General features: G+C 36.0%; 1 protein-coding gene across 1 annotated transcript; it reads left to right on the forward strand.

The window, feature by feature from the left end:
* Window positions 1–1,616: 1,616 nt before the first annotated feature.
* On the forward strand, window positions 1,617–11,526 carry LOC108773669 (unconventional myosin-IXa). Its single transcript, XM_018539558.1, has 13 exons — window positions 1,617–1,909; window positions 2,000–2,617; window positions 2,697–2,995; window positions 3,175–3,434; window positions 3,520–3,827; window positions 3,906–4,243; window positions 4,339–4,399; window positions 5,354–5,686; window positions 6,626–7,537; window positions 7,617–7,700; window positions 7,765–10,010; window positions 10,088–11,098; window positions 11,356–11,526. Exons 1-13 carry the CDS (start codon window positions 1,617–1,619, stop codon window positions 11,451–11,453), a joined length of 6,861 nt encoding a protein of 2,286 aa, XP_018395060.1. The 3' UTR covers window positions 11,454–11,526.
* Window positions 11,527–12,305: the final 779 nt, after the last annotated feature.

Genomic DNA, 12,305 nt, shown 5'->3' on the forward strand with positions numbered 1-12,305 from the left:
TGAGATATTTTTAAATTCACATGTGTGCACATCGTCGACTTGACGGCGCGCAACACGTGCGTTTTATACACACGATGGGCCGAAACGAGACACGTAGCGGACACTGCGTCGCTAAAAACAATCGGAAAAGTTCGATTATTCTTATCCGTCTTCGCTTTTAATAGCCGCTCTAATAGCCCGTCGCCCTCCTACACAATTTACGATGTGCGTTCTATCTTGACGCGTTCGTTTAAAATAGAAATGCAATGCACCTGTTTCATTCTCGTATAAACGTCGCACGCTAAGAGGCGTTACATCGTAACTAAAGTCAGAATTGGTTTGTTTTATCACGCGTGTAACGTGATCCTTCCCCGGATCGATTTAAGACTTTAACCCTTTCTATAATATTAAATCGAAGAAAAGACATCTATATTTTAAGATGCCGATTAAATTGCTAATGTTCGATTGTCATCAATGTAAATTAACTTTAATTTCGATTCAACTTTTTATCTTTTTTTTAATTCTTAGAATTAAGAAAAAAAGATTTAAAAGAAAGAAGAGTCGAGCCAGAGATTAAAGTTAATCTACATTGAAGAAAACAAGCGTAAATGATATTAAATGACATGATCGAATTTTTGCCTCCTTTACTTTAATGTGTTGAATACATTTTTTTTTTTCCAGATAGGACACTTTTCTGACTTAGAGAAAACTTTGTGCAATAGATGGAAAGGTTATAATTGTAAACTATTGCAATAAATATGCTGAAATACTCAAGAGGCACGAGAATATTTACAATGCACTCTGGAGACCTTGGATTTTTGTCAGGACAAGGAAACTAAGTTACTGCCTATCAACAATAGCACCCACGCTTGTCACCTGTTCAGTGAATGTTGTGATAATAATTTAATGCTGTCGGAGAGGTTCCAATGGACAGTCCGTGTTAAACGCATGATATTCAGATAAAACAGGCTATTCTACAACTCTAAAAATACTCTAACTCTTAATGAACAAATCTGGAACAAGGACCTATCGAATTGACTGATGACATATAATTCTATATAAAGGAAGGAATAAAATAATTCTCTATTTTATTACATTAATTATTAACCAATGGTTGGAATACTCTATGATATATTGAGGAAAACCTAGAAATAATTTCGAAGGGCTTTACAATTTCTTATTGGTATGCTTTATAACCAGGAGAGATACAAATTTTATTTTATAATATATATGTATCATAAATTTATTTTTAAAACTTTAAGTAATATATATAATTAAAGTTGATTACCTCTCAAAACTTAGCCAATTGGCAAGTATATTTGGCACGGAACAATCCAAATTGCATCAAAAGTATGATAGAATTAACGCGTGTAAATAATCATAAACATTGACGTTGTATCGTTCCAAGCTTGTAAAACAAAATGTATAATAATTATTTTAAACACTTAAATCAGTGGTTGTACATAACGAGTAAACAAGAAGGAGGAGAAACAACGCATTTGAAATATTACATAGATGATAGAGGATATACTTGCTAACCCTCTTCAATACAAGGTATGTTATTAAAGTGATTTGATTTATACAATATTAAATAGATTATTTTTTTATCTTCGTAATCATAATCTCAGGGTTAAAAAATGGACAACAGTGGATCTGGAGTAGTGCAAGTATTCGTGGGTGAATGGAGCCCTGAATATGAGGCGCTCTCCATTAAAGCCACGAAACAAACTTCATCAGCCGAGATTGTAGAATGTATTATTGAAAGACTCGGACTGATTGAGGCTTCTGTTTCGAATGGTTATGAGTTAGCAGAAGTGGTAGGGAATTCTGTTGGTCAAGAATGTAAAGAAAGAAGACTTGGCCCCGCTGAATGCCCTGTAGCTCTCATGTTACTGTGGCCAAAAAAGGATACTCAGCAAGAATACTACAGGTCTATTATATTTCGATATAATTACATTTTATTGTTAAATGTTTGTTTTAGAGTGATTTCTTACACAACAATTTTTCCTTTATTTTTCAGATTTTATCTACGAAAAAAGCAACCAGACTATTTATGGTCTGACAGTAGGTTTCCTATGGATCCTCAACTTTTAAAGGACTATTTTAATAGATTCCTTTATCAACCACGTGACAAGGAATATCCAGATCTATGTCAGCTTCCAGATCTGAATGAGCAAACATTGTTGGACAATCTGAGAGCGAGGTTTTTGGCCGGCAATATATATACTTACGTTGGCAGTATATTGATTGCTTTGAATCCATTCAAATTCTATCCTATCTACAACCCAAAATATGTAAAATTATATCAAAACAGAAGGCTGGGTCCAGACATACCTCCTCATATATTCGCCATAGCCGATGCAGCTTATCATTGTATGCTTAAGGAGAAGAAAAATCAATGTATTGTTATTAGTGGTGAAAGCGGTTCTGGTAAAACGGAATCAACGAATTTCTTATTGCATCATTTGACAGCACTTAGTCAAAAAGGTTCACATGGCAGCGGTGTGGAACAAACAATACTTAGCGCTGGACCTGTTTTAGAAGCATTTGGCAATGCAAAAACCGCCCATAATAACAATAGCAGTCGCTTTGGAAAATTCATCCAAGTAAATTACAAGGAAAATGGAATGGTTCATGGGTATGTAATAAATAATCTACAGTAATAAATCCTCTAAATATAAACTGTAAAATAGAAGTGACCTAAATGCATTTTATAGTGCTGTGGTTCAAAAATACCTTCTCGAGAAATCCAGGATTGTTTCTCAAGGACGAAATGAAAGGAATTATCATGTATTTTATTATTTACTGGCTGGTGCAAACGAACAAGAAAAACAACTGTTGCACTTGGAAAGCTGTGACCGGTACAATTACTTAAATAAAAGCGGTTGTTACGGACTAGAAAATATTGACGAACGACATGAATTCTCGAGATTAAAACAGTCTATGGAAATGGTGGGCTTTACAGCAGAAAAGCAAAGACGACTTTTTGCAGTTCTGTCGGCAGTCCTTTTACTAGGTGATTACCAATTCATTCATACCATATGCGTCATCAAATTAATTCTGTATTCTTAAGGTTGTTCATTTTAACTCTTGCTTAGTTTATATTTTCTCTTTTTTTCTCCAATGTGGAGAGAAAAAGAAAGGATGAACTATGTGTCAGAAGTTCAACTAAAAAGAATAAACTTCTTAATTTAGGCAATGTTGAATTTTATCCGAGAAAGTCGTATCACCATCACGACGAAGCTGTAGGTGTTAAAAATCCAGAAGTAGTTGCATTGATATCGGAGCTTCTTCGAGTAAAACAAGAAACTCTGTTGGCTGCACTCACTGCCAAACGTGCAAGAGCTTCTGGAGAGACTTTAGTCATTAACTATAGACTTCCCGAAGCGATTGCGGCACGCGATGCCATGGCAAAGTGTTTGTATGGAGCTTTATTTGATTGGATTGTGCTACAGGTAATAGAAGTGCCTTCGTTTATATAAACAATTATTAACAGTTATTAACTACACGACACATGAAATAATTTATCATTTGTGTTAGGTGAATCATGCCCTACTTTCTAAAAAAGATACTCTCAGAGATCATCAAGGCAATAGTATAGGTGTATTAGACATATTTGGCTTTGAAGATTTTAAAACGTGCAACAGTTTCGAGCAATTATGCATCAATTATGCGAATGAACAGTTACAACATTACTTTAACCAACATGTTTTTCAATATGAACAACGAGAATACAGAAAGCAGGGGATTAGATGGACAGACATAGGGTACAGCGACAATTCCGGATGTCTTAATCTCATCGAAGGAAAACCGAACGGTCTATTATGTCTTCTTGACGATCAGTGCAAGTTATTATCTCTTGAATACACTGTTTTTTTTAAGTTTGTGAAATAAATATATTTCAAATATATAACTTTGTTTTGCAGCTTTCCTGGCGCAACAAACGAAACGTTGCTACAGAAATTTAACACTGTGCATAGAGAAAATCCGTTTTATGAAGCGCCACAACGCCGAGAAGCGGCATTTGTTGTACGTCATTATGCCGGTGCGGTCAAGTATCAAGCTGCTAATATGCGAGAAAAGAATCTAGATTTGATGCGACCTGATGGTGTAGTCGGAGTACTGAAAAACTCCTCCCTTGCTTTCGTGCGAGAATTAGTCGGCGCTGATCCGGTCGCCGTATTCCGATGGGCCATACTACGGGCTTTCTTCCGTGCTCACTTTGCGTTTCAAGAAGCTGGTCGAGCACACAGACATGGTAGAGGTAGATATTGAATTACGATATTTTATTTCAACATATTGTTAAAGAGCCTCGATTAATACAAGGAATTAATACAACAAAAAAACCTTTTCTTTCAGTTGATGGGAACAAGACATCTGTACAAAACAGATACAGAACACCCAATGAGAATTTAATAAGGTAATGTTCAAGTCTTTTTAGCTTTCTAATGAAATAACGTTTTGATATATGAACGATAATAAGAGAGTATTAAACGCTTTTATCTGTAACCTACATATAACAAAGCAAAATATAGTATTAAATTGAGAATTGTGTAAGAAAAAAGTGCTTGTTGCGTTTGTTTTTTTGGACATGTTTGATCTGTATATTATCTCATTTAGTATAAATCTACGTTGTGCGTCAATAATACATGCATCACGTTCTGAGAAAGTTTTGGTATTTATAAATTAAGATGAATCTTTTTATTATATTTACATTGGCCATGTGTCTTTTATCCCTTTGTAGCCATCTTGTGACGTTGTCGACAGTCAATCTAACTATTAACCGAATTGCGTAAGTGGTCTTTCGATCCACTGTATGTGTAATTTTCGCAAATGTTGTATTTTGTTGATATATCCCATGGATTTACAACAAATGAAATTATTTTAACATATTAATGACAATCAATCTCAACCTTAAATAATTTAGAAAATGTAAATAAACCATTCTAAGTAAAATTTGTAAATCCATATACTTTTGCTCCAGTTATGTGTGTCTACGATTTTATTTCGATTTATGCTTGCATTCCTCGTGTTAGCTATGATTAGAATGCAGTTTTCATGATATTTTCTATACAATTACATTCTTTCATTGTACAATGTTCTTCTTGTTATTGTATCTGGGCATGATTTATGACGCAAAACTGAATTTCCTTTTATACAGTTCATATCAGTCATCTCTCATTTTTTCTGCGTTTATATTCGAATCATTCATCAATCGAAGAAACATTCTCTAAGAAATATATATATATGTATCATAAAACTCGGTACTCGCGATCGAAAAGAAGCACGTTAAAAATGATCAGCCAATAATTTATAAACGATAATTGTAAGGAATGTCGTCGACAAAATAATTAAGAACTAGAAAATTTTTCAGTTCACACAAACATACTCGCCCACCAAGTTATCAGAAGCAACGCAGTGTATGTTTACCATCGGCTACTGCTCCTTCTGCCACATTATCTTCTATACAAACCGAAAACAACGATAATATAAACAACAATCGTCTATCGTGGCCACAATTTAGAAACATTAATCAGACGCAACACCCATTGAACGTTACATCGATGAAGGGTGGTTACATATTACGGGGCAGGGAAGACCAGTCCTATAGTAATAATAAATTCAGACGAGATACTCATACACCGCTAGAGAGGGTGCTTCCAAAAGACGAAGCAAACGTCATGGAACGCGCTAATCAGATTGTCATGTATGTAAAACGTATCTATTCGATTCTCATTTAATAACGTAATTTAAGTTACAGAGAAAATTACTGATTTACATAATATAAATCAAGATTAATACGTGCTTTATAGCAATTCTGGGTGGTGATGGGTTTTCTTTTTGTAGGTAATAGCATTTTCGTAAGCTATTAATAGTTAAAACTGTACCGTGGCTTTTTTTATTCATTTATCTTAATTTCTCGATGACATCACTACATCTCTCTCCCTCTCTGTCTCTCACTCTTTCTCTCTCTCTATCTCTCTCTCTCTCTCTTTTGATAACAAAGAACATTATATATCCATCATAAAACTATTTTTCATTATCATCAATCTTACAGTTCTCAATACAATTAATGATGATTGCTGCATGCTGAATGTGTTGCAACAGTTCCTTAAAGTTTTTACCAAAGAGTTGCATATATCTTATTTGTAACTACTATACGTATAAAAACTATGAATAATTTATAATATAAAATACAAATATGATAGAATGATATAAATTAATATTATTATAATTATAAATTAAAAATGTAATTCTACATTAACATTTCGTTTGTACCATCATCATAATACTTAAGTGTTTCCTATAATATTTGATTAAGTATTATTCTTAAGCTTGCTATGTTCTTACTATATCTACTATATCATACAAATTTTCTACCACTTATTTCCCTATTCTGTATTTTAGATATATTTTGTATGTATATAGATATAGATTTTTTATTATTCATAAAATATTGCTGGTAGAATATAACTAGATTGTAATTCCTTCTCCTGTGTAAACATAAATTATAATCTAAAGAATGATACTATTTGTACACATGTATTTCTATATAAATGACAATATACTAAATGATAGTAACAGGAGAATGAATGTACATCATATGTCGAATATTACAAATGCATATTAGCATTGGAATTTACAGGAAAAATAAATCATTTCGGCCGAGAGAACGTGGCAAGAAAGGTCTGAAAAATTTACAAACTGTAAAGACACTCGCAGGAAGAACTCAGAGTTACGGTACCGGACCTGGAAAAGCCAGAAAACAGCCTATGACCGTTTCTGCACAATTTCAGCAGAGTTTGCACAGTTTGATGGACACTCTGAATCAGGCAAATCCTTTCTTCATTAGATGCATTAAGAGTAACGCTAATAAAATACCAAATGAATTTGATGAGGAAACGGTACAACGACAACTGCGCTATACAGGCATGTTGGAAACTGTCAGAATAAGACAGGCCGGTTTCAACGTGCGACTAACATATGAGGAATTTATACAACTCTATCGAATGCTGCTTCCTAAGGGTCTTCTGAGCTCACAATCCGACGTAAGGGACTTCCTACTGACTCTCAATCTCAATAGAGATAATTATCAGTTAGGTACTACGAAAGTCTTCCTCAGAGAATCCGAAAAGATCAAACTAGACATTGAACTCCATCAACAAATTATAACAAGCATTACCACCATACAGAAATGGTTCCGCGCTTGTCTAGAAAGGCGAAAATTCCTCAGATTAAAAAATGCCATTGTACAAATACAATCTTTCTGGAGAATGGTTTCGGCACAGCGACTGGCTCAGGTTCTTCGTGCGAGAACCGAAGCCGCATTACATATACAAACTGCCTGGAGAGTGTACAAACAACATAGCTGGTTTAAAAAGCTAAAATCGTGCGTAATTACCTTCCAAGCATATGTTAGAGGAAATAATGCAAGAAAAAAAATTATTGAATTGAAAAAACGAAAAAGATCTCAACCAGATAAAGTTCAAGAAGTCAAGAAAATTTCAGAATATAAGGAATTTATATATGACAAAGTGTGCGCCAAAGATAGTGAAGAGTAAGTATAACACAAAACGTAGACGTGTAGATATTATGATACGATGTGGAGATAATTTACATTATTTTTTAATATATAGGTTGTTTGCGGAAGATCGAAGTCTGACAGAATTTGGCGAATTACCTCGAAAGATAGAATCTCAAAATCGATTCACGTCAGTAAGGTAAGTATTAAGGTTTCAATTTCACAGTTAGGTTTTTTGCAAAAGCTTATCGAGCTTTTTATAGGAGTGATAACGTCTATCGAGACAGCGCTTTGGATACAAGCATCTCGTATTCCAAACGAAAGCTTACTCCGAACAAACGAATTTTGCATGACGCAGCGTTGAAAAATACGGAAACATATAATTTCGATGAAATCACAGATCGTAAGAGTAGTCTCGAGAGTTTAACAAGTCTGAGGAGTTACGAATCTCAAGCCAGTATCAACAGTTCTGAATCGCAAGAAAATTCAGGCTCGAGACCTGTGCCAAGCACAAGGACAAAACGCGGTGATCATTCACCGGCGATTGTATCGAACGTAAATCTATTGAACGCGTCCAGTCGACTCTCTTCAGTAAGTAGAAGAACTGACAGCTCCTCGACAGGATGTAGTGACGGTGAAACCGAAAGCGAGACACCGAGCGCCGTGCAAAGTGCTCCACCTGTTTTCAACACGAGTCTACCGTTTGTTAGTTCGCGCGATATAAAGTACCACCCTGCCAATGTAAACCTGACGCACAGTCCGAATTCAGACATTTGGCGTCGTAGAGCAGATTACTCGCCCGCCAATTACAGCGATTACTTTATGCAGATACCTCAGAAAGCAACGGTTACCAGATCTCCTAACGTTTCCCATTACAAAAGTTCGATGGATAGCGTTTTCGAACAAGTCCGACAAGAGAAGCCCAATGAAGCTGCAAACTATAATATTAAGCTCGACACGAGCGATCGTTTCGTTCAGATAGAAAGTTTGACGAGTAGTAGGCAACAACGTGGATTTAATGACAACAACGTAGCTGATCGAATGGAAAATATTCCAATATCGTCGATAAAACGAGATCAAATCAAGCACGGACCTATCAAAAACGTCAAAGATCTTAGCTATTTGCGGCGACAAAACTCGGAGGGAGATACCGCGATGAAAGTCGTAGATGTCAACGATGATAACACTTTGAAGAGCACTCTATTAAGAGGATCTTCGCCAAATGAAAAGAACTTGCGTTCGAAAGAGAAATATGAACCGGATGTGCCAGTGAGAAACGCAAGACGAAATAGACCTTCGAGAGAGGTTCAGTGTCGGTCTATGGGCGAAAGTGTAGTCGAAACTAATACAGAAACGCGAAATCTGCTTCTTGGTACGATTAAGGAAAGTGATTTGAATAAAACAACGAACGTATGGTCTCGGAAAGATTATCCACATGAAACTACATCTCGATCTGTTACGGATTGGCCCATAAATAAGAATGAAGCTACATACAAAGTACAGCAGGCCGGTAAACGCATGAGATCCAACGCGATAACGACTCTCGAGCTACGACGGAGAAATTCTGATCCAGCCACGAAAATCTCGGGTCTAAGTGAGGATAAAATGGGACAGGATACCAGTTCGAACGATTTGAAACTGGCACCCGGTATGAATCTTCTTGAATGGAAAGGTAACAATCTGTTTACTTTAGCTGGCCATCGTTTTCGAAAAGTGGCAAGGTTTGCAAAGGACGATGTATGTGTGTGTTGCCATGAGAAAATGGACGCGTTCGTGACGCAAGGCTACAAATGTGTCGACTGCAAACAGTTGTATCATGTCAAGTGTATTCAAAACGGTGGAGTGCTGAAAATGCCATGCCTTTTGGCCAACACACCGAACAGACGAAAAAATAGAAAACCTCCGCGCACACCGTACGATACTACGAAACAAACGGTCGCATCCAAGTTTAATCTAACTGGCACTTCAGCGTTTTCCGATAGCACCGATAAAATTATTTCCGACGCCAAGGAGTTAGCGCTGATGCAAGATTTTATTACCAAAAAGATCTACAAAATGGAAAGTCAAGAGGAAGGACGGAAACCAAGCGAAGTGGATCGTGTTTTCAAGCATGCTCTTAGGAAGTTCAAGGACGATCTGGTGATTACATATAGCGTCGCTATACAGCAAGGCGTAGAGGGTAACATCAAGTACACCGATTTAATCGCGAATTTTCTTCATGTTATGGAAACTGTCTGCAAGCAAGAAAACACGAGGGAAGATTTTCCTGTAACAATGGGTGTGAATGCATTCAGAGGTTTCATGAATGAATTTATGGCTATGGTTAAAACTGAAGCTCCTGAAAAGCAAAGCAAGAGCAAACGAAAGAAGGAGAAGAAGCGCAAACAGGAAGAACCCATACGACATGGCAGTCACATGTTCCAGTTGACTATTATCAATATACCTACCGCTTGTGAAGTCTGCACGTCTTTCTTCATGTGGCCCATTGAGCGAGGACTTGTTTGCCAGAGTAAGTAATCCTTATACATAAATCTATTTCTACATTTCTTCTTTTTAACTATTATAATTAAACTACTTTGTTTTCAGATTGTAAATTAACATGTCACAAAAAGTGCTACATGAAGGCGTCGGCGGAATGCGGTAAGGATGGTTCTCTGCCTGAAATGAATTCGCGCAAAGTATTTGGTGTACCATTGTACAAGTTAGACTGTGGTGATGGCAAAGTACCACTCGTAGTAGATCGATTGATTACAACTATTGAGATGCATGGTCTCTACACCGAAGGTATATACAGAAAGAGTGGTGTCAGTTCTAAAGTGAGAGAACTCAAAATGAAAATGGACGAAGGTGATTTAGAGAAGGTAGATTTCGAGAATTATCAAGTGCATGTCCTAGCAGCAGTGCTGAAAAGTTTCTTCAGAGACATGCCGGAGCCGCTGTTAACTTACGAATATTACGACGACTTTCTGCACGCGGCAAACTTGACGGATCCGCACGATCGAATTAGCACGCTTTTCGCCATACTGAAGAAGTTGCCGAAACCTAATTACGATTTGATGGAACGCTTGATTGTCCATTTAGCGCGAGTAGCGCGACATGAGGTGGACAATAGAATGTCACCATCAGCTTTAGCCATCGTTTTTGCACCGTGCATCCTCAGAACGAATAGGACTTTGCCCGCGCAAGATTCTCTTCAAGACGTAGGCAGGCAAACGCGTTGCGTCGAAACGATTGTGCAGGAAAAGTTGAGGGTAGTTAGAGCAACGCTGGCGGACATAAATACCCTCGAATCTGCTTGTCACACAGCGACACATCGACTCTCCAGTTTACGATCGTCCAAGATCTTCAGTCCAGAGGAGTTAAACATAGCTGCCTCGAGCGTTGCAGGACGGGCAGTTGCGATGGATCGTGATAGGGATCGAGGAGATGAGGAAGAAGCGCTACTCGTCGATCATATACAAGAAATTCAGAAGGAAAAGGATCTCCTGACGTCTACTCTACCCAGTCTAACGAGGGCTTCTTCGGACGATGATCTTCTCTTGTCAGCCACGGATCTAGACGATGGATCTCTTGACGATCTTCTTCCATCTTCTGCTGGTAAGTACCTTATAAGAATTGATTTTATAATTATGCGATTTGATCAACAATTTTTCCAGTAAAGCTATCTATTGACAAAGGTTTATAAGAGATTATGCGTTTAATTGTTTCATTGTTTTACTAAGTGGTTGATTCTTTATTATAAAATAATTCTTTATTATAAAATGATTAAAAACTCTTAGAAGATTTAAATACTAAGATTATAAATATACAGATAGGTTTCTAGGGTTAAGATCTTTTACTTTTATTAATCACAGACGGACTCGTAAGGAAGAAGCCCGTTCAAAGGCAAAGTTCAGCAGACAATTCGTTTCCAACAATTATCAATATGGACGACGACATGGTAATGGTATGAATAGCGTTCGCGAATAATGTTAATGTGCATTCTAAACGAACATAGCAGTCCGATAGATGATGCGAATATTATATTAGGGCAGAGAATCAATAACTTTACTTGCTGGTTCTTTCAGCTAATTATTAATGTGTTTAGATGCATTAGCAATTACAAAAGCTTATAGATAGCTTTCGTAATTTGCTGGCGACTCCAAAAATGAAATTTAAGGTGCGACTGAAATGATTCCATTCTCTTATCGAAGTCAGTAGAGATGTCTAAAACTATTTCGTATGATTAGGAAAAAACAGCACAAATTTTAACTTTGCCGCATAATTTTATTCACAATGCATTCCTTTCTTTGAAGACTGTCGAAGTATTTAGGCGCAACGTTTCGTTTGTCTATAGATCTTAAAAGAAATATTATTAACACGCGCCGCTTTACACATTTTAAATATAAGAAATGAAAGCACAGAAAAACTAGGAAGTATTTAAAGAAAAGCGTACTACTTTTAATATTATATATATACATATCTACATATACATGTATATATATTTTTATCTTAAAGTATATATGTTTGTACATATCTTACACACATATACATTTTAAAATAAATATATATATGTATATGTATATATTTATAAGTATATATATATATATATATATATATATAATTATATACATATGTATTTGTATGTATATTAATATGTATATATATACGTATATTTTAAAAAATGTCCGCTTATCAAAGTGATGAGGGAGTCATATCGAATTACTTTTTTACAAATTTACGTTCATACAAATGTAATTTATTATTGCACTATGTTGCAATTCTCAGTAAACATGTTTTTTTACGGAGACTCTGATATATGATT

Source organism: Cyphomyrmex costatus, unplaced genomic scaffold, assembly GCF_001594065.2.
Source record: "Cyphomyrmex costatus isolate MS0001 unplaced genomic scaffold, Ccosl1.0 scaffold216, whole genome shotgun sequence".
NCBI lineage: Eukaryota > Metazoa > Arthropoda > Insecta > Hymenoptera > Formicidae > Cyphomyrmex > Cyphomyrmex costatus.

Coding starts and splice junctions, on each gene's coding strand:
- LOC108773669 (XM_018539558.1), top strand. CDS start 1,617: ATGGACAACAGTGGATCTGGAGTAGTGCAAGTATTCGTGGGTGAATGG. Junction 3,828..3,905: donor CTTCTTGACGATCAGTGCAA/GTTATTATCTCT, acceptor TTTGTTTTGCAG/CTTTCCTGGCGCAACAAACG. Junction 4,400..5,353: donor CCCAATGAGAATTTAATAAG/GTAATGTTCAAG, acceptor AAAATTTTTCAG/TTCACACAAACATACTCGCC.